The 27785-nt window shown below is 45.6% G+C and overlaps 1 protein-coding gene across 1 annotated transcript in view; it reads right to left on the minus strand.

The window, feature by feature from the left end:
- Nucleotides 1–25472, minus strand: part of ATP8A2 (ATPase phospholipid transporting 8A2) — a 492224-nt gene extending 466752 nt beyond the window's left edge. The window contains exon 1 of the mRNA XM_086329703.1: nt 25257–25472. Within this exon, the coding sequence (XP_086185829.1) occupies nt 25257–25332 (76 nt within the window). The 5' untranslated portion in view covers nt 25333–25472. The remainder of the gene's footprint in view (nt 1–25256) is intronic.
- Nucleotides 25473–27785: the final 2313 nt, after the last annotated feature.

Consider the following 27785-nt stretch of genomic DNA (forward strand, 5'->3'; position numbering starts at 1 on the left):
GGAAAAGTTATATCCACACTGATGAGAAGAAGAAACGCTTCCCAGAAGAGCGAGCCTTGGGCCAGGTTTTGAAGGCAAAGTGAGTTCAGGACTCAAAACTGGAGAATGCGGAGAAGGCCTGAGAAGTAACGTCTGTACAAACTCATCTGCACATGTAAGTCCACAGCCACGTGTGTGCTGTGAGCAAAGGCCCCACAGTGGGGGCCAAGCAGAAGCCCCACTGCAGTGGGCTTCATATTTATTCTGGAAAAGCACTGCCCCAGGGGCGGCCTCTCTGGTCCCTGCCACTCCTTCTAATATGATGAGATGTTGGGCTTCCCGAGTAGTGATAGGGGTAAAGAACCCTCCTGCTAACGCAAGAGATAGAAGAGATGTGTGTTCGATTTAGAGGAAGGCATGACAACCCACTCCAGTACTCTTGCCTGAGCATCCCATGGACAGAGGAGTCTGGTAGGCTATGGCCAGGGGGTCACAAAAAGTCAGACACAACCAAAGCAACTTAGCACACACGCAGCACACTGGTGCAACAGGAAAATGGTTTAACTCCTGTTGGCCAACTTAGAGGCCCACAGTCCTTCCTGAAGACTGGGCACTGTGTCCTGTTTCCTTGGTGAATGTTAACGTTTTAGTATTTTCCATGGTTTTCCCAGTTACCCTCTGATTCAGAGGCATCAACCCTGTTAGACCAGAGCTTCGATGTGCCTGGCACAGACCTCTGTCTCTTCCTGAAGGTCATGATTTATAAGAACCTGAAATAAAACACTATCATCCTGTCAAATCACTTTTTCCATTCCCTCTTCCAGGTTATCTGTTCCACCATCTCTGTCTCACTTCAGCTTAGCTATTTGCTATGGTATTTGGAATTTTTCATCTGAGATCTTGAGCCCTGGATGTCAGAGAGCTTGCCCTTTTGTTTGTATTTTTCATGCTCCATAATGATCACGCTCAGACTGATAAACAAATGTCAGTAATCGTCTCCTTCCTCCCCAGAGGGAAATGAGGCCCAAGCAAATCCCTTTTTGTAAACAGACACAATCGACATTAGCACTAAGCCTGCAGACTGAGTCAATACTGCAGTGGACAGAGTGTGCATCAGGGCAGAGAAGGAATGAAAGCCAGCCGGCTGGTCTAGCCAGCAATGTTAGTTCCAGAAATTGCTGTTTGCAGAAAAAGTGAACTTTACAGGAATATCAAAGTAAGAAAGGGCATACATCAGTTCAGAAGGAGCAGAGAAAACTAAAAAAGAAAGATCTTCAAATAACAATTCCACAACATGATACAGGAATTTGAATATAACTGAAGATACTAAAATCAACTACCACAACAATGCTTTACTAAAGTGTTATTATGATTCTTTGCATATTTTCAGAAAGCCCATTTTTTCTATATTTAGGTTGCTTCTTGGGCAACATTCCAAGAGGATCACAGTATTGTTCTCCATCTATAATCAGAAATCAAAACTAGGAGACATAAAATCAGTTTCCTAAAATTATTAGACATAAGTTGGGTTTCCAGGAACCACGAGAGCTGTTCCAAAGCACAGGAGCTATGAGGATTCCTTAATGAAACTGTCTTTAAAATAAGGCCAAGATTATTTTGGGAGAGAGAAGATTTAAGGTAAAGGCTTAGTAGAGAAAACCCATAAATAGAACTCATTAATAAGACGCTAATACAATACTTGGAGAGTTTTTACTTTGCTCTACTACAAACCTGGCTGCATGCTGTGTGCATGCTCAGTTGTGTCTGACTCTGTGACCCCACGAACTGTGGTCCACCAGGTTCCTCTGTCCATGGGGTTCTCCAGACAAGAATACTGAAGTGGCTTGCCTTTTCCTTCTCCAGGGGATCTTCCTGGCCCAGGGATCAAACCTGGATCTCTTGCATTGCAGGAGGATTCTTTATCATCTGAGCCACCAGGGAAGCCCCCTTCCAGAGTGGAACCAGCGTCAAAACTTTCTAGTGCGAAACCCATTGTGGGACCTTAGAACCTTCAAAGGATCCTCCACCACTTTGCAGGTGAAGTTCAAGCTGTTTAAGGAAGCTGGGCTCTCCCGCTCCCCAGACCGGACATATCCGGCCCCCACAGGCTGCTTCCTGGGCCCTGAGTCCTCGTGTACCCTGACACCCTCCTTCCGAGACTCAGTCTTCACATGGAGCCTCCTCTGCCCACCTCATCTGGGCGCCCCCCCATCCCCTCCCCCTGTCGTGGCACCTATCACCCTGAACAAGCCGTCTACTCATCTGGATCCCCCAGGCCCCTGGCACAGTGTCAGCACTTAGTCAGCACCTGCACCCAGCAAGTACTCAACGACTGTCCCAATGGATGGATGAGAACACGAACCAGTGCCCTCTGCATCCGGCATGATCCCAGGACTCCTCACCTGTGATCAATGAAGCGTCCTGATAACTTCCATGCAGATTATAGAATCATACATAGGATTTTCTTGGACATTCCCAACGTCAAGGTCTCTACTCCTCTCAGGCCCTAATCCTCAAAGTGTCATGGCTGAAACTAGCTACAAATGCCTCAAATCAGTGGGCAACAGTCCTTTTAAAAATAAATGTATGTTAGAAAAATATGCCTCTAGACCACATGTTCCAGTTGGGTTCTGGGGAAACATGGTGCACCCCCTCCCACCTCAGTATGGAGAACGCTGGCCCAGAGGCAAACATCTGGATGCAGAAGAGTTGAAAACTGATTCAAGGTCGCCTGGCGGATTCATGGCAAAGGTGGAGACAGAATTTACAACTCATACGACTCACCATGAATTCTGCTTAAGGATGGTTTTCTTCATATTTTCTGTGGCTCCAGTCTCTTCCAGCTCAATAGTACTAACCAAGACAGAAGGTTCCATGGAACAAGAACCATTCTATCAAGGAGGCCTCTGTAAGTGGGCCTCTATGAGCATGCTCATTCGCTCAGTCGTGTCTGACTCTCTGTGACCCCACGGACTATAAGCCCACCAGGCTCCTCGGTCCATGGGATTCTCCAGGCAAGAATACTGGACTGTGTTGCCATTTCCTTCTCCAGGGGATCTTCCTAACCCAGGGATCAAACCCATGTCTCCTGCATTGGCATATGGATTCTTTACCACTAGCACCACCCGGATAGTCCATAGGTGGGCCTGGGGAACTTAAAATTCAGAGGACTCTGTTTCCGCCAGAGTCCTGAACTGGCATTCTGCCAGACTCAGCCACTCTCTACTGAGAGGCAGAGAATAAATGAGACTGAACCAGTAAATCCTACACTTGTTCCAGGAGCCAGCACCCGGCAAACCAACACGGAACACAGGCTGACTGCAGAGGGCACCGGCCATCAAGCCTGCCCTCTCACCCACACAGACACCCCCAGCACAGAGGCCCCATGGCCACGACGCCTGCTTGAGGCTGATCACCTGGCTCTTATGCACACATCTGCTGCCTATTCCTCCAGAACAAAAAGCACTTATCTTTGTCCTTCGAAATCTAGCCTACACTATATTAATTGCTGGGGGGAAAAAATGGCTTGAAGCAGGAGAATAGGGATGAAAAACAGTAATTTTTGGAGAAGATAGTTTTTGGCTGCCAGTTAAAGGAAACAAGAGCTTCCTATTATAGCCTGTTGTTGTTCAGTCGCTAAGTGATGTTTGACTCTTTGCAACCCCATGGACTGCAGCACACCAGGCCTCCCTGTCCATCACGAACTCCTGGAGTTTATTTAAACTCATGTCCATCGAATCGGTGATGCCATCCAACCATCTCATCCTCTGTCGTCCCCTTCTCCTCCTGCCCTCAATCTTTCCCAGCATCAGGGTCTTTTTCAATGAGTCAGCCTGAGTAAGCATTTATTAATATTGGGGACTCCCTGGCAGTCCAGTGGTTAAGACTCTAAGCTCCCAACACAGGGAGCATGGGTTCAATCCCTGATTGGGGAACTAAGATCCCACATGCCCCACAGCACAACCTAAAACTAAAATATAATAATAATAATAATGATACTGCTGCTAGCCATTTTTTCAGGTTCGATTTGTAACCTGAGAGATACACACTTTTGCTCTAGTGAGGCAGGCTGAAAGCCCATGAGAAAATGTCTCTTCGATTACAGCATAGCACCAGTTATCTGCAGATCCTATGTTTAACACTTTGAGTAAAAGGAACAACTATCCCCTTCATTTATAACACTGAACCACTTTAAAGGGCCTTAGTGTACTTCTTATCCTCATCGACTCTGCAACACTGCAAGGGCGAGAACGTGTTCAGATCTCATGAAGAAAACAGGCATCCTAGAGCAGGCAGGACCTCCATCTCACCTCCCAGCTGGGCGGCCCCATGTGGCTGATTCATCTCCATATTAACCCAGCGTGAGCAGCAGTCGTCCAGGGAACTGAATAAGAGTTACCATTAACGCCAGGTGAGGACGTGATCATAGGAAAAAGACACTAAACCATAAAATGCCCATCATTGAGCTGGCAGTCACAGAGCCCATGTGCACTCAGCCAGCCACCTCTCAACCTCACCCACAGCTTTCAATAAAATGTATCAACCACACTGTATGGGCACAGTTCTATAAAGGTCTCCCTCTTCTCCCGACTCTACTGCTGGGGCCCCCGTCCAGACCCAGCACCACAGCCCAGATTCCACAATGGATCCGGGGCACCAGCCGGCCGCGTTTCTGTTCCCAGGTGGAGCCCCAAGGGTGACCACACCTCACGTTGTGTGGACTCGGCACTAAAACAGTAGCTCCAGGGACATGCTGGCTGCTCCTCCATGCCCTGGAATTTGATAGCTTTATGTCTTCCTTTTTAAAATAATCTATGTATTACTTTTGGCTGCGCGGGGTCTTTGTTGCTGCACATGGGCTTTCTCTAGATGCAGCGAGTAGGGAGCTGCTCTCTTGTTGCGGAGCACAGGCTCTACGGTACGTGGGCTCAGTAGTTGTGCACAAGCACTTAGTCGCTCTGTGGCATGTGATATATTCCTGGACCAGGAATTGAACCCGTGTCCTCTGCATTGGCAGGCAGGTTCTTTACCACTGAACCACCTGGAAAGTCCAATAGCTTTATTTCTTAAGCCAGGTACTTATATATTGTACATTATGATAGATGGTTGGTGAGTGTGCCACATCGACTGAGTCCGTGCTCTAGAGCCAAGAGCTGCAACTTCTGAAGCCTGAGCACCCTAGAGCCTGTGCTCCACAGCAAGAGGAGCTACCACAACAAGAAGCCAAGCACCACAGCCAGAGAGTAGCCCCTGCTCACTGCAACCAGAGAAAAGCCACCGCAGCAACAAGCATCCAACACAAACTTTTTAAAAATCTTTTAAAAATAAACTTTTTTTAAAAAAAGCTCCCCATGACCCTTCTGTGCCTCTAGTGTTCCTCTATCATCCATGCAACCCATCCAGCAATTAATTATGCCTTGTGGGCAGCTCTTTTATGATTGCCACAAATTGTTATCTATTTTTCATTATTTTTTCATGACATGCCCAGCTCTTATCTCCCCACCCAGATGGTCAAATCCTTGGAAACGGACCGTATAGTCCTGTGAATCCTTCACCCACAACGAGGTACCCAGGTCACTGCCTGACATAACGTAGATGAGATATGTTCAATAAGCATTTATTTGCATTAAAAAAGATAAGTGAAATATCTGGGGGACTTCTTCAATCCAAAGTTGAGTATGATAAACAGGTGTGCAAACGCCTTTCTCCACTAAACCCACCCCCACCTGCAGCCGCGTGTCATAGATTCTCCTAAATTTACCAAATTTACCAAAGCACCGTCCTCAGGTGAGAAATTGATGATGTTTCACAGGAAGAGACAAAGTCCCCTGTGCATTTACTGATATGAGCAGAATTCATTAATGCTCTTCAATAATTAAGCCCACTCTGTGTCCACTGACTGGAGAATGGATAAAAGAGATGTGGCGTGTTATATACAATGGAATACTAATCAGCCATAAAAAAAAAAAAAGAAATGATGCCATTTGCAGGAACATGAATAGACCTAGAGAATATCATACGAACTGAAGTAAGTCAGATAAAGACAAAAATCATATGATATCACTTGTATCTGGAACCTAGAAAAATGATACACATGAAATTATTTAGACCCACAGATATAGAAAACAAACTTTTGGCTATCAAAAGGGAAAGGAGAGAGGAGGGATAAATGAAGAATTTGGGATTAACAAACTACTATACATAAAACAGATAACCAACAAGGGCTGACTGTACAGCACAGGTAACTCTGCTCAAAATCTTATAATACCCTATGATGGAAACACTCTAAAAAAGAAAATACATATATATATATATATATACACACTATAAAAATTATATATGTATTATTTGTATTATTATTTTATATATATAAAACCGAATCACTTCACTTTACCCCTGAAACACACATTGCCAATAAACTCTATTTCAAAAAAAAATTTGTTTTAAAAATTAAGCCCACTAAGACTGACATATGACTTTCCAAAGACATTTGTAACCACACAGAGCTCGCATTATACAGAGAGAAGTTAATGATCTAGTTATAAACAAAATAAACTGTTGGATGATAAGGGCCCTATAGTCATAATATATTCTTGAAATAATTACATTATCATATTCAAGTCACTGCTTTAATTATAAATTTTATAATAATTCGTAAGTCACACTAAGTTTCAGGCAGTGTGAAGTGCTCTCAGTAATCGGGGAGGTAGGGAGGACTATCACTGTGTTTTACAGGTGAGGAAAGTGGTGCTGAAGAGGAGGTCACTTCCCCAGGGACACCCAGCGAGGAGGGGTCAGGGTCAAACCCCACAGCAGCAATCATCTGGCTAAAAACCCCATGGGGAGAATTTCCCCCAAAGGACACAATTCTCAAATGGAAAGAGCTTTCCAGCGCTGAGCATTTAACTAACAGAAAAAGAAATACTGAGGCCATTATACTGATATTTGAGAACATTAAGGGTGAAAATATTAGAAACTAATTAAAAAGAAAAATAGCTGCAAACGAATGAGAATCAGATTTTTATCAGCAAATCTGAGTAGAGGAAGATAAGGAAGCAGCCTCCCAAGGGCTGAAGGAAAAGCATTTCAAGTCTAGAACTCTGTATTCAGCAATACTAGCCCTCAGTTGAAAGGGTGACACAGAAGTATTTTGTGCTCAGCCCAGACCACAGGTCCAATCAAAGGAGAAAAGAGTGTCTGGTTGGCTTCCAGCCTCAACCAGCACACACGCTCTGAAGTAAAGAAAGGAAAAAGTGGAGCAGACAACTAGCATGGGCATGTGACCCCAATGCCTAGAAAGGGTTAACCCACTGAAACACTGGCCCTCTGGGAACTGAAAGGCCAGCAGTTTTCCCTTGGTGGGGCCCCCAGTTCACAGGGTACACAGAAGGGCTGACGAGGACAGGGCTCAGCAGACTGGCCACGAGGAAGCCCTGGCAGCTCATCCCACCATCCTGCACTCACTGAAGACTGTGTGGACGGTCCCAGTGGCCAGGTGCATCCCTTCCAGCGACTCTCAACTTCAAAAAAAAGAGTTCTGAAATCACTGAGTCCCAAAGATACATGCACACCATGAAAAGGAGAAAGCATTCTAGCTCATATTCAGTAATAAAGTGAACAGAAAATACTCTGAAACAGGTATAATTTTGTCTTCCAGGAAGGGAGTGAGTAATCAATCCATAAAGCAATACTGTTACAAAAAAGAATTGGTTAGAGACTCTGGAAATAAAATATCTAATTGTTGAAACAAAAAGTCAATAGATATGAAGAACTGACAAGAAGAGAAGCTGAAGAGAGAATTACCGAACTGGAAGGCAACTCAAAGCAATTCTCCCCAAGTAGGGCATAAAGAGATGGGCGGGCGGGGGGAAGAAGAACTGAGAAATCGGAGTTGGGCAAGGGACCAACAGCAACCTAACTGGGGTTTCGGGGAGGAAGAGGAGCAGAGGGGAGGCGGTAAGAGTTGACAAGGGAGGTGAGACACGAGAATTTCCTCCAAAGAAAGACACAATTCTCAGATTTCAAGAGCTTCCCAGAACAGAACATTTAACTAATGGAAAAAAGAAATACTGAGGCCGTCATACCAAAATTTGAGACTATCAAGGACAAAAATATTTCAAACTAATCAAAAAGAAAAAAAACAGCTTAGCTGCAAAGGAATGAGAGCCAGTTTCTTAACAGCAAGTCCAGGTAGAAGAAGATAAAGAAGCAGTATCTTTTAAGTGCTGAAGGAAAAGCATTTCGAGTCTAGAACTCTGTATTCAGCAAAACTATCCCTCAGTTGCAAGGATGACACAGAAGTGTTCTCAAGGACAAAAGGATCAGTTTACCACTCACAGATGGTCACTGGGAGACCTTAGGGGATTTCTTCCAATGAGAGAAATGAAACACAAAGAGGAAGATCTGTGAGCAAAGAAATTAGTAGGTACCTGTTTCCTGCTATTTGAACAGATGCGAGTGATGTCAGCAAGGAGGCAGTGGAGGGGAGAAGAGACAGTGTCCATGGCTTGTCCTCCTTCTGTTCTGGGGGCTCGGCGAGGAGAGGGAAGGCATCTATATACTGATTAATTCTAGCCGCTGTTACAGGAAAAAAATAAGTAAATATGTGTATTCGATTTTTATAACTTAAAAGCACCCTCTAGAAGAATAGGTTTTCTTGTGCAAGATTCCAAAAGCTAAGGGAAAACATCACCAATGAAAACTGGAAACAACAAAAGCATCATTCATGGAAGAAAACATTGATAAGTTGAACTCTTTTTTAATTAAAAACCTGTGCTGTGCTGAAGACACAGAGAATGAAAAGATGAGCCACAGATAATTTGTCAGCTGCTCCCGGTAGACAGCACAGCATGTGGTCAAAAGTCCATTTAATTGTAAATCCGAAGTGTATGATGTTTGAAGATCCTCCCTGCAAAGACTGAAGGATAATATCTGACAACTGAGACTCTCTAACAACTAAGTTTTATGAGTGATTGAAAGTGAAAGGGAAAGTGAGTCATTCAGTTGTGTCTGACTCTTTTGTGACCCCAGGGACTGACTCTTTTGTGACCCCAGGCTCCTCTGTCCATGGGATTCTCCAGGCAAGAATACTGGAGTAGGTGGCCATTTCCTTCTCCAGGGGATCTTCCTGACCCAGGAACTGAACTCAGGTCTCCCACACTGCAGGCAGAGTCTTCACCAACTGAGCCACGGGTTCAAAGAAATATAGCAGGCCTTTGCAGTATTATGACCCAGTCTGTTTTCTAAATTAATTCTAGGTGGATCTCTTAGACTGTGCCCATGGGAGATTTTCACTCAGTGGAAGAGGAAGATAAAATAACCCTGACAAGACACGGCTAGAGCTTGAAGGCTTGGGTCCTGGTCTCCATCACTGACCTGGAGCCCCAGTGGATCCTCGCTTCACCCCTCCCAGCCTTGGGTTCCTCACCTGGAAACGTGGGTGCTGGACTGCCAGATGATTTTATTCCAAAAAGTCTGCAATTCCGCGAACAGTCAATCAGAACTGTTTGGATGAGATGATCTATCACGTTATCCAACAGGAATATTTTTTAGCATTTAAAATTTTTTTTTCTTGGAGTATAGTTGATTTGCAATGTTGTGTTAGTTTCAGGTGTATAGCAGAGTTAGTTTTAAATATATATGTATGTGTGTATACGTTTTTAGATTCATTCCCATATAGGTCATTACAGAGTATTGAATAGAGTTCCTATTCCATAGAGACCTCCTCAGAGGTCTATAAACTCTACAGACTCTATAGAGACCTATACAGTAGGTCCTTATTAGTTATCCAATTTACATATTTTTGCTGTTGTAGTTCAGTCGCTAAGTCGTGTCCAACTCTTTGCAACCCCATCGACTGCAGCACACCAGGCTCCTCTGTCCTTCACTATCTCCCAGAGTTTGCTCAAACTCATGTCTATTGAGTCAGTGATACCATCCAACCATCTCATCCTCTGTCGCCCCCATCTCCTCTTGCCCTCAATCTTTCCCAGATCAAGGTCTTTTCCAATGAGTCGGCTCTTTGCATCAGGTGGCCAACTTTACATATAGCAGCTAGTATATATCAATCTCAATACCCTAATTTATCCCTGCCCTCCACTGGTAACCATAAGTTTGTTGACCAACAGAAATACAATGCAACATTAAACATATGCAACCTGAAATTTTCTGGTAGCCACACTACAAAAGGTAAAAAGAAACATGGAAAATAATTTTTGATATGTTTTTATTAAACCTGACATAGCCAAAATATTCTCTCAATATATAACATGCATAAAATATTAATGAACACTTTACATTCGATTTTTGTAAAAGGTCTTCAAAATGTGTATTTTTGGCTCATACAACAGCTTGTTTCTGATTGATTTTACCTGCTCAGTAGCCACGTGGGGCTGGTGGCCCCACACTGGATGGCACAGACTTGGGGGATGCCTTCAGCGTTGATGATGTCTGACTTTGGGCAGAAACCCTGAGCTCTCTGAGGGACAGATATCAGACCAGCAAGATGGAAATACAGCTTTTCTCCTTGCCCACCCTCAGAAAGCGTCTCCTCACCTCTCACATGCCTGGTCTCTGTCTCACCAGCTCGCGATTCCATAACCATCTTCCCTTTTCATCTCTGACGTTGCCCTGGTTCAGGCTGGCATTTCCCACAGCCCCTAACCGTGTGCTTCATTTGCAGTCTTCATTGATCCCGTGTTTCCACCCAGTCCCACTCATTTCCACAGGCGGCTCCTCTTAGTCACCTGCCCACACTGGTGCTCCCCCTCCAGAAAAAGCGCCTGAGCCCTGACTCACAAGTGGAACCCAGTGAGGCACTGGGATCCAGGCATCGGGAAGGGGGCACACGAACGCAGCGCAGAGCAGACCTGGAGCCTCTCTTTGTTATTCTCACCAGCAAAAACGAGCAGGGTACTTTAGGGAAGGGACATGTCAGGCAGGGCACACAATAGAAACAGCACAATCGGATGCTTCTAGCAATTCGGTTCGGCTACCCTTGGCCCTTGAGTGAGTCCCTGAGATTCCAGAGGACAGAAGCTTGGTTGCTAGATATACAGTAACTACCTCTCTGGGGGTTCAGAGATGGACAACCTAAATGTCCATGGACAGAGGATTGGATAAAGAAGGTGTGGTACATATATAACTACAATGGAATATTACTTAGCTATAAAAAGAATGAAATGATGGCACTTGGAGCAACATGGATGCAACTAGAGATTATCATACTAAGAGAAGTCAGAAAGAGAAAAACAAATATCATATACCACTTAGATGTGGAATGTAAAATAAGATGCAAATGAACTTATCTATGAAACAGAAACAGACATAGAGAACAGACTTGTAGTTGCCAAGGGGGAAGGAGGTGGGGAGGGGTGGACTGGGAGTTTGGAATTGGCAGATGCCAATTACTATATATAGAATGGAGAAACAACAAGGTCCTACTGCACAGCACAGAGAGCTATAGTACAATATTCTGTGATAAACCATGATGGAAAAGAATGTATGTCAACATATAACTGAATCACTTAACTATACAGAAAAAATTAACACAACATTATAAATCAACTTTGCTTCAATAAACATTTTTTTTAATTCTGTAGCTTTAAAACCAAAGTTATGCTTCCTTGGCACATGAGTAAAGAAAAGAAAACTGAAGAATCTTAAATAAGGATCAGCATGATGAGGCTAAAAATAGCCGATAAGAGGCCTGATCCTGCAGCGCCCTGACCTGAATAAATCACCCGCAGTGAGCGAGCCACTCCCTGCTCTGAAGATGCAGGAGCATCTCCTGGTATGAAGGTATCGGCTACCAGGAAGAGCAAGCATCTCTGCGCAGAGGATGTGGAATGAGATTCCCGACGTCAGAGCGGAGAAGTGCTGACTCGACATGTCGCTTGCTCACCCTGGTTCCCTGGATGACCAGTCTCGGTAATGTGCTTAAAATATTACCATAAGCCTGGGATCCTCGGTTCCACTGATGGCTAACAGAGAAAGGAAAGGGAACAGGGGCTCCCAAACGCCCCACCAAAATGTGGGAAATGCGCCACTTGACATAAGGTTACAAATGACTAGAAAACTTGCTTGCAAATGCACAAGCTCTAAATCAAAGTTAATTGAGATTAGGGTCTTTTTCAGGGTGAAATTTGATGGTATATTAAGATTCTGATTCCTTTTTTATGGTTCAATTTTTTTTAACTTTAAAAAAAAAATAATGTATTTTTGGCTGTGCTGGGTCTTTTTTTTTTTTAACTTTTTATTTTGTACTGGGGTATAGCTGATTAACAAACAATGTTTCAATAGTTTTTGCTGAACAAGAAAGGGACTCAGTCATACATATACACATATCCATTCTCCCCCAGACTCCTCTCCAGTTCAGGCTGCCACATAATATTGAGAAGAGTTCCCTGCTATACAGTAAGTCCTTTTTTGTTATCTATTTTAAATATAGCAGTATGTACAGAGAGGCATTGAGAAAGGTAAGAAATGAGCTGTCAGAGCAAGAGACATGCACAGAAACAACACACACACACAGACACACACATACACATGCACACATGTGCTGATGAATGAATGGAACAATAGGAACTCAGCTACACATGCAGACCCAAGTAGCTGTGTGTGTGGGACTGTGTCCCTTCCACTGTCAAGAGTATTTTCAAGTGCAATCAACCATCCTCAAGTCCAGGTGAGGGCTCTGTCCAAGGTCCTGTTTCTGCCTTTGTCCTTGATGATGGAGAGAAACTCCCAGGGCACGGATATGAGACCACTTTTTATTTTTAGCTTTTCTTAACGGTTGTTAACATTTGCTCTAAGCACTGTCACAGCCTAAAAGGACGTAAATAACACCTTATATGCAGTGTGGTATTGACCAGAGGTTATATTTAGTCCATGTAAAGACCCAGACTGGAAATGTGGAGACCCATCTTTAAAGCTGCTCTGTACACATCCACCCACAAATGTTTGAAACCTTTACAGAGAATAACTTTAACTTAATCCATTTGTCTAGCTGGCACCTATGTTAGATGAGGGTTTGAGATAAAGCATCCGTTGTAAAGTAAAATCAATGAATGATAAAATAGCAGAAGTCATCAACTGAGGTGCTTATTGACCCCTGTTGGGTAGAAAATAGTCTTGGAGAGAAGACTGCTTCTAACTGAAGGTGACAACCTTCAGAGACACCAGAGAATGGAAATCAGAGTGCTTGCTGGGTACATGCACACCAGATAACAACGCAAACGGAACACAAATTAACCAGTGACGACCATGCAGTCATCTCCCAGTTAAGCCTGCATCATTTGATGCAGACGAGAAAATAACAACTGAAGTTTTTGCCAATTCTGCTGTTTGCAGGGTAAGTGGGTGGTGGAATTGACTTTGGCTGATGCTGGGCAGCATGAGACAGACCAGACATGCTGATACCAGCTCAATCGGATCACAAAGCCCTCTTTTTAATGGGCCAGGTAACTAATGTGTGCCCCTTTATACATACTACTCACTAATCATAACCACCCCATGAACTACACACTTTTTATTTTCATCCTCATTGGTAGTAGAAATAGATAAAGCTTTGTAATGTCATACAGGTAGCAAATGAGTGTCAAAATTTAAATCCTCTTCTCTCTAACCCAAAAGCCTGATGTTTTAACCCTCATATATGTGTGACCTTTAAGAATCTTCCAAGTTAGACAAAGTTCAAAAATAATGCATGACAAAGCTCAGCCAAATCTTAATTTATTGAGTACCCACAGGATAGATAGTACAGAAAATGGAAGAAATTAGACCTACTTCATTATTTCCACTAGAGGAACAGAAGACAATGCAGAATGAATGAACCTGTTCTGTGAATGCAGGTCTGATACTGAACTAGGCAAGTTGGAAGTGGTGGAAAGTGCCTGGGATTTGGAAACTAGCTGGTCCTGCTGGAAGTTAACCAGCAAGCAAGACACACCAGGGGTTGGTGTCTCTTCTGTGAAATAAAGGGATTAAACTTTGAGATCTCTTCCAGTCCTTACATTTGTGGTCTTTGCCTTTTCAGCTGACCCAGTTCTCCTCATTCTCCCCTTGAAACTTGGGGCAGGTCGTTAGGGGAAATCTAGGTCCATGTAGGAATGTTTTTTAAAACAAGACAAAATTAAAACCACCTTTGAAGACCAGGATAGATGGGTGGGGTGTGGATCTGGAGGGCTCTTCTGGAAAAGATGTCAGCCTCCGGGGTTGGTATTTGGTCTGTGTGCCTCCTGCCTGCTCACCGTGGCTAAACCTTTGCCAAATCTATACATTCAATAAGGCTTCCTTGGTGGCTCAGACAGTAAAGAATCCATCTGCAATTCACAAGACCTGGGTTTGATCCCTGGGTCGGGAAGATCCCCTGGAGGAGGGCATGGCAACCCACTCCGGTATTCTTGCCTGGAGAATCTGCATGGACAGAGGAGCCTGGCGGGCTACAGTCCACAGGGTCACAAAGAGTCGGACACTACTGAGCGACTAAGCACACAGCACACATTGAATAATGCAGGGGTAAGCTGCTTCCAGCAGTGGCCACAGGACTGGAAAAGGTCAGTTTTCATTCCAATCCCAAAGAAAGGAAATGCCAAAGAATGCTCAAACTACCGCACAATTGCACTCATCTCACACGCTAGTAATGCTCAAAATTCTCCAAGCCAGGCTTCAGCAATACGTGAACCATGAACTTCCAGATGTTCAAGATGGTTTTAGAAAAGGCAGAGGAACCAGAAATCACATTGACAACATCCGCTGGATCATGGAAAAAGCAAGAGAGTTCCAGAAAAACATCTATTTCTGCTTTATTGACTACGCCAAAGCCTTTGACTGTGTGGATCACAATAAACTGTGGAAAATTCTGAAAGAGATGGGAATACCAGACCACCTGACCTGCCTCTTGAGAAACCTATATGCAGGTCAGGAAGCAACAGTTAGAACTGGACATGGAACAACAGACTGGTTCCAAATAGGAAAAGGAGTACATCAAGGCTGTATATTGTCACCCTGTTATTTAACTTCTGTGCAGAGTACGTTATGAGAAACGCTGGGTTAGAAGAAGCACAAGCTGGAATCAAGATTGCTGGGAGAAATATCAATAACCTCAGATATGCAGATGACACCACCCTTATGGCAGAAAGTGAAGAGGAACTAAAAAGCCTCTTGATGAAAGTGAAAGAGGAGAGTGAAAAAGTTGACTTAAAGCTCAACATTCAGAAAACGAAGATCATGGCATCTGGTCCCATCACTTCATGAGAAATAGATGGGGAAACAGTGGAAACAGTGTCAGACTTTATTTTGGGGGGCTCCAAAATCACTGCAGATGGTGACTGCAGCCATGAAATGAAAAGACGCTTACTCCTTGGAAGGACAGTTATGACCAACATAGATAACATATTGAAAAGCAGAGACATTACTTTGCCAACAAAGGTCCGTCTAGTTAAGGCTATGGTTTTTCCAGTGGTCATGTATGGATGTGAGAGTTGGACTGTGACGAAAGCTGAGTGCTGAAGAATTGATGCTTTTGAACTGTGGTGTTGGAGAAGACTCTTGAGAGTCCCTTGGACTGCAAGGAGATCCAACCAGTCCATCCTAAAGGAGATCAGTCCTGGGTGTTCATTGGAAGGACTGATGCTGAAGCTGAAACTCCAGCACTTTGGCCACCTCATGCGAAGAGTTGAGTCATTGGAAAAGACCCTGATGCTGGGAGGGATTGGGGGCAGGAGGAGAAGGGGACGACAGAGGATGAGATGGCTGGATGGCATCACCAACTCGATGCACATTAGTTTGGGTGAACTCTGGGAGTTGGTGATGGACAGGGAGGCCTGGCGTGCTGTGATTCATGGGGTTGCAGAGAGTCAGACACGACTGAGCGACTGAACTGAACTGATACATATCTGTTTAAATCAATGACTTTGTTTCCACTTTGCCTCCCTCACTAGACTGAAAGGCTCCACCTCAACCAAACTGTACATTCTATAGAGACAGGAGGCCCCCTCTTAGTAGTCTTTGTATTCTCATCCCCAGGGAAAATGTCTGAAACACACCAGCACAAAGTATATTTGAGCTGACCAAAGTACAATCTCATATCCAGGAGCCAAAGACATCTCGTAGGTGAGAAACAACCACCCTAGAATTATTTTACTCAACAGTATGCAGCTTGGAGAGCTTCCCAGATGGCATTAGTGGTAAAGAACCTGCCTGCCGATGCAGGAGAGATAAAAGACATGTGTTCGACCCCTGAGTTGGGAAGATCCCCTGGAGATGGGCATGGCAATTCACTCCAGTATTCTTGCCTGGAGAATCCCATGGACAGAGGAGCCTGGTGGGCTACATAGTCCATAGGATCACAAAGAGTAAGACACAACTGAAGCAACTTAGCACATGCAGCTTGGCATGTAGTCTTTTTTTAAAAAATATTTTATTGAAGTTCAGTTGATTTACAATGTGTTCATTTCTGCTGTGCAGCAAAGTGACTCAGTTATACATACATATATTCTTTTTCCTATTCTCTTCCATGATGGTTTTTCACAGGATATTGAATATAGGTCCCTGTGCTGCACAGTAGGACCTGTTGGTTATCCATTCTTTAGGTAATAGATTCCATATACTAAGCTCAAGCTCCCAGACACCCCTTCCCCACCTCTCTCCCACTTGGCAAACACAAGTCTGTTCTCCATGTCTGTTGGCACATAATCTGAAAGCAGACCGTGACCGCGGATCCTTTTATTGCTGGTTTGTAAAAACTGAGAAGCACACTTTGAAGGGAGTACACTATTGTCTAAGCTCACCCCTGCCCACACCCTGCCAAGATATATCAAGCAGGAGCTAATGTGCCAAGCACAAAGCTTCTTAAATACAGAGGCTCTGTGGTGTTACAGACAAAGGTGGTGGGCAATCTAACTGCCCTGAAGGAACCTCCTATCAATGAAATTATAATAGTATAATTCAAATGTCTTCAATGGGAGTATACTACAAGACCTGGAACATGACAGTTAACTATTTGATTTGAGGAAAATTGACTATGCCTTACTTTTGTATATTAAATTTTATACTTTGAGATCATTTCAGATACACATGCAATTGTAAGAAATGACAACTGAGAGCTTTCCTGGTGACTCAGTGGTAAAGAATCTGCCTGCCAATGCAGGGGCCATGGGTTTGATCCCTCAACCAGGAAGACCTGACATGCTGTGGAGCAACTAAGCCTGTGTGCCACAACTACTGAGACCGTGCCCCTAGAGCCTGTGCTCTGCAACCAGAGAAGCCACCGCAACGAGAAGCCCACACACTGCAACGGGAGAGCAGCCCCGCTCTCCACAACTAGAGAAAAGCCCTCACGGCAACGAAGACCCAGTGCAGCCAAAAAAATAAATAAATAAAACTATTTAAAACTGAAATGACACTGAGACTGAGTGTATCCTCCAGCCAGTTCCCCCAGTGGCACCATCTTGCAAAACTATAAGGCAGCATCACAAGCAGGATACTGACATGGAGGAAGTCAAGACGCAGAAATGCCCATCTGCACAAGGATGCCTGTGTTGCCATGTACCCCGCCACCCCTGCACCCTCCTTCACCCCGGCAACCACTAGCCAGCTCTCCATTTCTATTAATACAATGTTGCATTTCATGAATGTTACATCAATGGGATCAGACGGCATATAACCTATTGGGACTGGACTTTTTTCACTCAGCACAATTCTCTGCAGATCCACTCAAGTTGCTGTACTTGGTTCCTGTTTATTGCTGAGCAGTGATCCCTGGTACAGAGACACCACAGTTCTTGTTCAATCACCCAGCCACAGAAGGACATCTAGTTTTTGGCTATCAGAAAGACACCTAGTTTTTGGCTATCTAGTGCAGCTGCTATGAATATCGATGTACAACTTTTTATGTGAAGGGAAGTTTCTGTTTCTCTGAAATAAATGCCCAAGGGTACAACTGCTGTGTCAAAGGGCACCGCAGGTTCAGTTTTGTAAGAAACTGCCAAACATGTTTCCTGAGTGGCTGGCTGGACCATTTTACCTGCCCAGCACTAAGGGTGAGCGATCCAGTTTGTCTGCACCCTGGCACGTGTTTGGTGATGTCACCACTTTTCATTATAGCCATTCTGATAGACGGTCCATGATTCACTTTAATCAACACAAAGTTCCAGAGGTGAAAGGGAGAGACCCCCCCAGAGCCACCAGGAATCTTAATGTATTTTCTGGTTTCTTATGATTATCGAAAAGGTACAAGCAAAACAGCCTCTGCCCATACTGAACGGGGTACAGGTAGGAGGGCAAGAGTCCTTCCCTGGTGTAACAGAACTACAGCTCTGAGAGCACACATCACACTTCAGAAGCATGAGATCCTGGAAGCATCCCCTTATTGCACTCCCAGGAACTGTTTATTGGCAGTACTAGCAAATATAATCAAAGGAGAAAAATATTATAGCAATTATAAAGGAAGAAACTAAATGACTATTGGCAGATACAGAGACTACCTATGCTTAAAAATTTTAAAGAATCCATAAACTATCAAAATTCTTGCCACTATTATTCAACATAATTCTGGAAGTCCTAGCTATAGCAATCAGAAGAAAAAGAAATAAAAGGAATCCAGATGGGAAAACAAGAAGTAAAGCTCTCAACGTCTGCAGATGACATGATACTGTACATAGAAAACCCTAAAGATAGTATCAGAAAAGTACTAGAGCTAATTAGTGAATTTAGCAAAGTTGCAGGATACAAAATCAATACACCGAAATCACTTGCTTTTCTATATACTAACAATGAAAAATCAGAAAGAGCAATTAAGGAATCAATCCCATTCACCATTGCAACAAAAAGAATTAAATATCTAGGAATAAACTTACCTAAGGAGACAAAAGAATTGTGCACAGAAAATTAGAAGACACTAATAAAAGAAATCAAAGATGACATAAACAGATGGAGAGACATTCCATGTTTCTGGGTAGGAAGCATCAATATTGTGAAAATGACTACACTACCAAATGCAATCTACAGATTTAATGCAATCCCTATCAACTTACCAATGGCATTTTTCACAAAACTTAAACAAAAACTTTCACAATTCATATGGAAACACAAAAGACCCCGAATAGCCAAAGCACTCTTGAGAAAGAAGAATGGAGCTGGAGGAATCAACTTTCCTGCAGATTATACTACAAAGCTACAGTCATCAAGACAGTATGGTGTAGGCACAAAAACAGAAATATTGACCAATGGAACAAGCTGGAAAGATCAGAAATAAATCCATGCACCTATGGGTACTTTATTTTTGACAAAGGAGGCAAGAATATACAATGGGGCAAAGACAGCATCTTCAATAAACGGTGCTGGGAAAACTGGACAGCTACATGTAAAAGAATGAAATTAGAACACTTCCTAACACGATACACAAAGATATACTCAAAATGGATTAAAGACTTAAATGTGAGACCAGAAACTATAAAACTCTTAGAGGAAAACATAGGCAGAACACCCAATGACATAAATCAAAGCAAGATCCTCCATGACCCACCTCCTAAAGTAACAGAAATAAAAACAAAAGTAAACAAGTTGGACCTGATTAAACTTAAAAGCTTTTGCACAGTAAAGTAAACTATAAGCAAGGTGAAAAGACCACCCACAGAATGGGAGAAAATAATAGAAAATGAAACAACTGACAAAAGATTAATTTTCAAAATATACAAGCAGCTCATACAACTCAATACCAGAAAAACATACAACCCAATCAAAAAGTGGGAAAAAGACCTAAACAGACATTTCTCCAAAGAAGACATACATATGGTTAACAAACACTGAAAAGATGCTCAACATTGCTTATTATTCAGTTCAGTTCAGTTCATTTGCTCAGTCGTGTCTGACTCTTTGCGACCCCATAAATTGCAGCACGCCAGGCCTCCCTGTCCATCACCAACTCCTGGAGTTCACTCAGACTCACGTCCATCGAGTCACTGATGCCATCCAGCCATCTCATCCTCTGTCGTCCCCTGCTCCTCCTGCCCCCAATCCCTCCCAGCATCAGGGTCTTTTCCAATGAGTCAACTCTTCGCATGAGGTGGCCAAAGTACTGGAGTTTCAGCTTTAGCATCATTCCCTCCAAAGAAATCCCAGGGCTGATCTCCTTCAGAATGGACTGGTCGGATCTCCTTGCAGTCCAAGGGACTCTCAGGAGTCTTCTCCAACACCACAGTTCAAAAGCATCAATTCTTCGGCGCTCAGCTTTCTTCACAGTCCAACTTTTACATCCCTACATGACCACTGGAAAAACCATAGCCTTGACTAGACAGACCTTTGTTGGCAAAGTAATGTCTCTGCTTTTCAATATGCTATCTAGTTTGGTCATAACTTTTCTTCCAAGGAGTAAGAGTCTTTTAATTTCATGGCTGCAGTCACCATCTGCAGTGATTTTGGAGCCCCAAAAAATAAAGTCTGTTTCCAGACACTGGAAACAGTGTTTCCACTGTTTCCCCATCTATTTCCCATGAAGTGATGGGACCACATGCCATGATCTTCCTTTTCTGAATGCTGAGTTTTAAGCCAACTTTTTCACTCTCCTCTTACACCTTCATCAAGAGGCTTTTTAGTTCCTCTTCACTTTCTGCCATAAGGATGGTGTCATCTGCATATCTGAGGTTATTGATATTTCTCCCAGCAATCTTGATTCCAGCTTGTGCTTTTTCCAACCCAGCGTTTCTCATGATGTACTCTGCATAGAAGTTAAATAAGCAGGGTGACAATATACAGCCTTGACGTACTCCTTTTCCTATTTGGAACCAGTCTGTTGTTCCATGTCCAGTTCTAACTGTTGCTTCCTGACCTGATAATCATGATGGTGTGATCACTCACCTAGAGCAGATATCCTGGAATGTGAAGTCAAGTGGGCCTTAGAAAGCATCATTATGAACAAAGATAGTGTAGGATGGAATTCTAGTTGAGCTATTTCAAATCCTGAAAGATGATGCTGTGAAAGTGCTGCACTCAATATGCCACCAAATTTGGAAAACTCAGCAGTGGCTACAGGTCTGGAAAAGGTCAGTTTTCATTCCAATCCCAAAGAAAGGCAATGCCAAAGAATGCTCAAACTACCGCACAATTGCACTCATCTCACACGCTAGTAAAGTAATGCTCAAAATTCTCCAAGCCAGGCTTCAGCAATACGTGAACCGTGAACTTCCAGATGTTCAAGCTGGTTTTAGAAAAGGCAGAGGAACCAGAGACCAAATTGCCAACATCCGCTGAATCATCGAAAAAGCAAGAGAGTTCCAGAAAAACATCTATTTCTGCTTTATTGACTATGCCAAAGCCTTTGACTGCGTGGATCACAATAAACTGTGGGAAATTCTGAAAGAGATGGGAATACCAGACCACCTGACCTGCTTATTATTAAAGAAATGCAAATCAAAACTACAATGAAATATCACCTCACACAGGTCAGAATGGCCCTCATCAAAGTCTACAAACAATAAATGCTGGAAAGGGTGTGGAGAAAAGGGAATGCTCTTGCACTGTTGGTGGGAATGTAAATTGATATAGCCTCTATAGAAGACAGTATGGAGATTTCTGAAAAAACTAGGAATAAAACCACCATATGACCCAGCAATTCCACTCCTAGGCATATACCCCAAGGAAACCAAAATTGAAAGAGACACATATATTCCATTGTTCATTATAGCACTATTTACAATAGCTAGAACATGTAAGCCAGAGAAGGCAATGGCACCCCAGTCCAGTACTCTTGCCTGGAAAATCCCAGGGACGGGGGAGCCTGGTGAACTGCCGTCTATGGGGTCGCACAGAGTCAGACATGACTGAAGCGACTTAGCAGCAGCAGCAGCAGAACATGGAAGCAACCTAGATGTCATCTACAGATGAATGGATGAAGAAGTTGTGGTATATATACACAATGGAATATTACTCAGCCATAAAAAGGAACGCATTTGAGTCAGTTCTGAGGTGGATGAACCTGGAACCTATTATACAGAGTGAAGTGAGTCAGAAAGAGAAAGATAAGTACCATATTCTAACACATATATACAGAATCTAGAAAAATGGTACTGAAGAATTCACTTACAGGGCAACAATGGAAAAACAGACATAAAGAACAGACTTACGGACACGGGGAGAGGGGAGGAGAGGGTGAGATGTATGGAAAGAGTAACATGGACACTTACATTACCATATGTAAAACAGATAGCCAACAGGAATTTGCTATATGACTTAGGAAACTCAAACAGGGGCTCTGTATCAACCTAGAGGGTTGGGATGGGGAGGGAGATGGGAGGGAACTTCAAGAGGGAGGGGATATATGTATACCTATGGCTGATTCATGTTGAGGTTTGACGGAAAATAGCAAAGTTCTGTAAAGCAATTATCCATCAATAAAAAATTAATTAAAAAAAAATTCTTAAGAGAGCCCACTAGGTTGTTGGATACACAATCAATATAGAAACCCCAAAGTTTTGCTAGGCACTAGCAAAAACAATTTAAACTGTAATTTGTGAATAATCCTTTTTTTTCCTTTTAGTCTTTGGGTGCATGCTCAGTCATGTCTGACTCTTTGTGACCCCATGAATATAGCCCGTCAGGCTCCTTGGTCCATGCAATTCTCCAGGCAAGAATACTGGAGTGGGTTGCCATTCTCTTCTTCAGGGGATCTTCACCTTGGGATAGAACCCGTGTCTCTTACATCTACTGCATTGGCAGCCTTGTTCTTTACCTCTAGCGTCACCTGGGAAGGCCCAGCAGGCCCTTTACACAAGTTCAAATGCATGCCCCAAAGAGTCCACACTGTCAAGGCCTCCCTCTTCCTTACACGGTGTGTAATGAAAAAGTGAAAGTCGCTCAGTCATGTCTGACTTTTTGCAACTCTGTGGACTGTAGCCTGCCGGGCTCCTCTGTCCATGGAATCATCCAGGCAAGAACACTAGAGTGGGTAACTGTTCCCTGCTTCAGGGCATCTTCCCAACCCATGGATGAAACCCAGGTCTCCCAAAGAATGGTGGATTCTTTACCATCTGAGCCACCAGGGAAACCCAAGAATACTGGAGTGGGTAGCCTATCCCTTTTCCAGGGGATCTTCCTGACCCAGGAATCAAACCAGGGTCTCCTGCATTGCAAGCAGATTCTTAACCATCTGAGCCTCCAGGGAAGTGTAATAGACCCAAAATAAGCTCCCATCTCGCAGCCTATCCAACAGCGAGGCCCCCATCCTCCACCTCTGGACGTGTCTCCACTGCTCCACCTTGACGACGTGCTCTCTTCTCTGAATCTCAGAACCCTGCCCTCCCTTCTCCCCTGGCTTTTATGTCCATGCCAACAACCGTACAACTGTCACAGGGCTTAAAACGGCCTTCTAGAACTCATATCCTCCTCCTGCGACCACCCCCCCTCTGCTCCACGGTCCCCAGCAACAAAGTTCACCCCAAAGAGTTTTCTGGTCAAGCTGTTTCCAACGCCTGTCCTCTTCATCTCTTATGGACATTCTTCCCAGGATCACACAGAATCAGCTTCTGCAAGGTCACCGATGCTCTCCCCTCCCTGCTGCTGAACAAACAGACGGTTCTCAGGCCTCACCTGTCCTGAGCCTGGGGTGATGCCAGGCCCAGTCGGACACCCCACTTCCTGGACACCGTCTCTTGGCTCCCTCTGAGCTCACTGGCCAAATTCGCAGCCCCCTGCTGCCGCCTGCATCTCCCTGACCTTGAAATGTGGAGTGCCCAGGGCTCTGGGCAAGGACCCCTCTCATTTTGGCCACATCTATACACACAGGTTACGTAATCAGCAGGGCGCAGAGCCAAATGAAAGCGCAGGCCCCTGGCTCAAAAATCAGGAAGTCTTCGCACAGACCAAGGGCAGGGCCTGAAGGAAAACTGGGGACTCTTTCTAGATGGCGGCCTGAGTGAGTGCTGGTCACACCTGTCCTGAGAGCCTGTCCTGCTGGGCAATCCTCACAGTTCTCCTCTGGTCTGTACACCGGCCTGCCTCTCTCCACTGGGCCCTTTGGCTGGCACTTCACAGGTTCAAAACCAAACTCCTGACCCCCTCTCCCCCCCCAAAAAACAGAACCCTGCTCTTCCCGAACCTTTCCCCATCTCAGTAACCATTTCTTGGATCCAAAACCTCCATCTTTGCATCTCTTCTTTCACTTACACCCTCATCCTCATCATGAGCTGCAGGTCTTACCTTCAAATACAAGGCAGCTTGTACCCCCTTGGCACCCATACAGGTACCATCCGCCCTCCCCCGACCCGGGACTCCCGCAGTCTGGTCTCAGCCTGTCTGCCCCCTGATCCTCTGTCGCTGGGATTCTCTGCAAGTGACTCAGAAGGTGCCCCGACATCACTCAAGCCTCGGAAACACGGGTCTAGACTGTCTGATAAGCTGCTTCCCTTTCACATTATTCAGCCACAGGAATAGGGAAGTCACTTATTTTTATATGCCTATTTTCTCAGACAAAATCCACGGGAGACTACTAACAGCGAACCCAGCTCCAAGCCGCAAAACCTGCACCTGCGTGTATGTACCTACAAACTTGCCAAGAGCCCCAAAGTGGCACGAAATCTAATCGTTTTGAAGCGCCCTTTCAATGTTTCATGATCGAAGGGTGTCGATAGCGCATCCTGTGTCACCATCACGTGACACGCAGCTCCACAAGCCTATGGTCCCTACACACGTTTACATAACAAACCACACACGGCTTCTAAGGACTGGCAGCCCGAGGCCGCCCTCGACGCGCTGGGCTGCGTGTGGCTCTAACGACCGGGCCTCCGAGGCGCACTGCCGTCTCGCGGGGGCGCCGGGCGGCCCCCGGGGGTGGGCAAGGGAGGGATCAGCGGCTCGGGCGTCCCTGCGCGCGGCCGCGGAGTCCCCAGGGAGTCACAGAGCCGGGTGCCCCGCCGACCCCCACCCCAGCTCTGCGGCAGCAAGACGCGCGGCGAGGCCAGAGGGGCGAGATGCTGGTGCGCCGCCGGCCCCGAGCCCACCGCGGAGGAGACAAGGGTAGTTGGCGGGGGGGGGGGGGGGGCGATGGCGGGAGCTGGAGGCGAGCCGGCGCCGGGGCTCTTATCCGGGACCCCCGCCCCCCTCCCCCATCCCGGAGGGACCTGCCCCCACCCCCGGCCCCGGCCTCGCAGCGCGGGGAGGGGTCGGAGGCGCAGACGAAGGGCGGGGCGCTGAGTGCTAACCGCGCCCCTCCGCCCCGCCCGTGCCCCCCCTCACTGCGCCCGCGCCCCCGCCCAGAACCCCCCAGTCCGCGCCCCCGCTCTCACCCACGGACGCGCGGATCCGTGGCCTCCCTGGCAGGGACATCCTAAGAGCCTGGGCGCGGCCGGGGCCGTTGGGCATCGCGCCCCCCGCGGGCGCTGCGCGGGGCTGGGCGCGGGGCCGGCGGCCCGAGGGCCATGGGGGGCGCGCCGGGCGGGAGCGGGCGGCCTCTGCGCGGGGCTGCGCCGTCCGTGCCGCTGCGGCGCCCAGTGCGGCGGCGCCCGGGCTGCGGGGTGCGGGGCGGGGGCGGGGGCGGGGGCGGGGGGGCAGCCCGGGGCTCCGGGAAGCCGCCGAACGTCACGCAGGACGGGACGCCTGCAGGTGCGGAGAAGGCGCGGGGCGGGGCAGGGGATCCGTGCTTTGGGGGTTCGCCTCGGGTACGCGCGCCCCTTAGGGACTTTGTCTCCGGTTTCCCTGCACTTGCCGTGAGGCGCTGATGTGAGGCGGTCAGGACGCCTGCTTTCTCTTCTTACGCCCCCTCCCCCGCAGTCTCTGTTCTTCCATTTCCTCCGTGTCCGGTCTGCTGGGGCCTATGCAGAACCTCACAGGAACAGGTATTTCTAAGGTGCCCGATGGTGGCCTTGTCACCAGTGAAGTCCTGGGTCTCTAGACGCCTACCACACCCGCCCCCGCAACCATGACATAGCCTCCCTCCAGCTCTAGCTAGTGGGCTGTTAAAGCTATAAAAAATTGTGGGCATCATTTAACGCCGGACACACACACACATACACACACTCACACCTTCTGCCGCAGAAACAGAATTATTGAGGGGTGAGGGGACTGGTCCAAGATCACGTGATCTACTTTTGGTTGTTTTTACTTTAATGTTAATGTTGAAACTGGGCTTGGTCCTCCTGGGCACAGTTCCATAAAGGCGGGGGCGGTGGGGTAGGGGCGGAGGGGGGGGGGGCGCAATCTGTTTAATATCTGATAAAATTCTGACCTCAAAGTGAACACACTCACACACACACAAAACAATGTAAGTAAGAGTCTGCCCCAGCATTTACTGATCATTAAGCTTCAAAAAACATAAACATCGGGGCTGTCAAGAACAGAGTTCAGCAGAGAATCCTCCCCCGGTTGCAAAGCCATGTGGTGCCAAGCGCCCCCTTGGCTGGCCTCTGCCTCCATTCTTAGGGGAAAAAAAAGGCAGAAGGGATGGACAACTTGCTTCGAAAACTGTGGGCTGGGAATTCCAGCTTCAAGTAGGATTCTGCTTATCCTGGGCCCTAAAACAAAACAAAACAAAACAGGTTCCTGATAAGCAATGTGTCTTTAGCAGGAAGTTGAGGAAGAGGACATGATCTGAACTGCAGGGCTAAGCTTCGTGGTGGCAGAAGATGTTTTCTTAGGATGTCATCACAACTGCTGGGGTGATCCTAAAAGTTTCTACCAGTGAGTTCATCTTTATAAATTTATAAGTAAGACTTCAAGGGACTTCCCTGGTGGGCCAGTGGCTAATACTCTGCGCTCCCAGTGCAGGAGACCCGGGTTCAATCCCTGGTCAGAAAACTAGATCCCACATGCCCTAACTAAGAGTTCACATGCTGCCACTGAAGAGCCCACATGCTGAAACTAAAAGAACCTCCCTGCCACAAGGAACATCAAAGACCCCACGGGCTGCAGCTAAGACCCAGTGCAGCCAAAGAAATATATATATATATATATTTTTTTTTTTTTTAAGACATTAAACCATTTCTTAAGCCTTTCTTTTCCTCAAACTAAAACCCTATTTCCTTTTTAAAATGTTCATGAAAAGTGAAAGCGTTAGTCGCTCAGTTGTGATCGACTCTTTGCAACCCCATGGACTGTACCCGCCAGGCTCCTCTGTCAATGGGATTCTCCGGGCAAGAATACTGGAGTGGGTTGTCATTTCTTTCTCTAGACCCAGTGCAGCCAAATAAATAAATGTTTCTAAAAAGACTTTAAGCCACTTCTTAACCCTTTCTTTTCCTCAAATTAAAACCTCATTTCCTTTTAAAAATGTTCATAGTAGGTATACATATACATGTTTACCTTTTATATGTGGATGGGCTTCCCAGGTAGCTCAGTGGTAAAGAACCCACCTGCCAGTGCAGGAGACACAGGAGATACAGGTTCCATCCCTGGGTCAGGAAGATCCCCTGGAGGAGGAAATGGCAACCCACTCCAGTTTTCTTGCCTGGGAAATCCCATGGACAGAGGAGCCTGGCGAGCTACAGTCCACAGGGTCACAAAGAGTCGGACACAACTAACCACAAACACACGTTTATATATGATGCATGTCTATAGACATTTGTAAAGGAAAGGCATATATATGGCATGTAAAAAGGCACAGATAAGCATATAGCTAGCACGCACACCTCTACTCCCCAGTTTAGGGAACAAACAAATCCAGACACAGTGAAAGCCACCAGTCCCTAACCTCCTTCCTTTCCCTCTGGTCCCCAGACCAATTTCCTTTCCAGCTCTCCTCTGATGTTATTTACAAACTAATAAACCAAAGAGCAACCCTGACAGGATTAGGCAAAGGGTCAGTTCATGGGGTCACAGAG

This window comes from Bos grunniens, chromosome 12 (assembly GCF_055505025.1).
Source record: "Bos grunniens cultivar Pamir isolate PY7600 chromosome 12, Bosgru_T2T1.0, whole genome shotgun sequence".
NCBI classification, from domain to species: domain Eukaryota; kingdom Metazoa; phylum Chordata; class Mammalia; order Artiodactyla; family Bovidae; genus Bos; species Bos grunniens.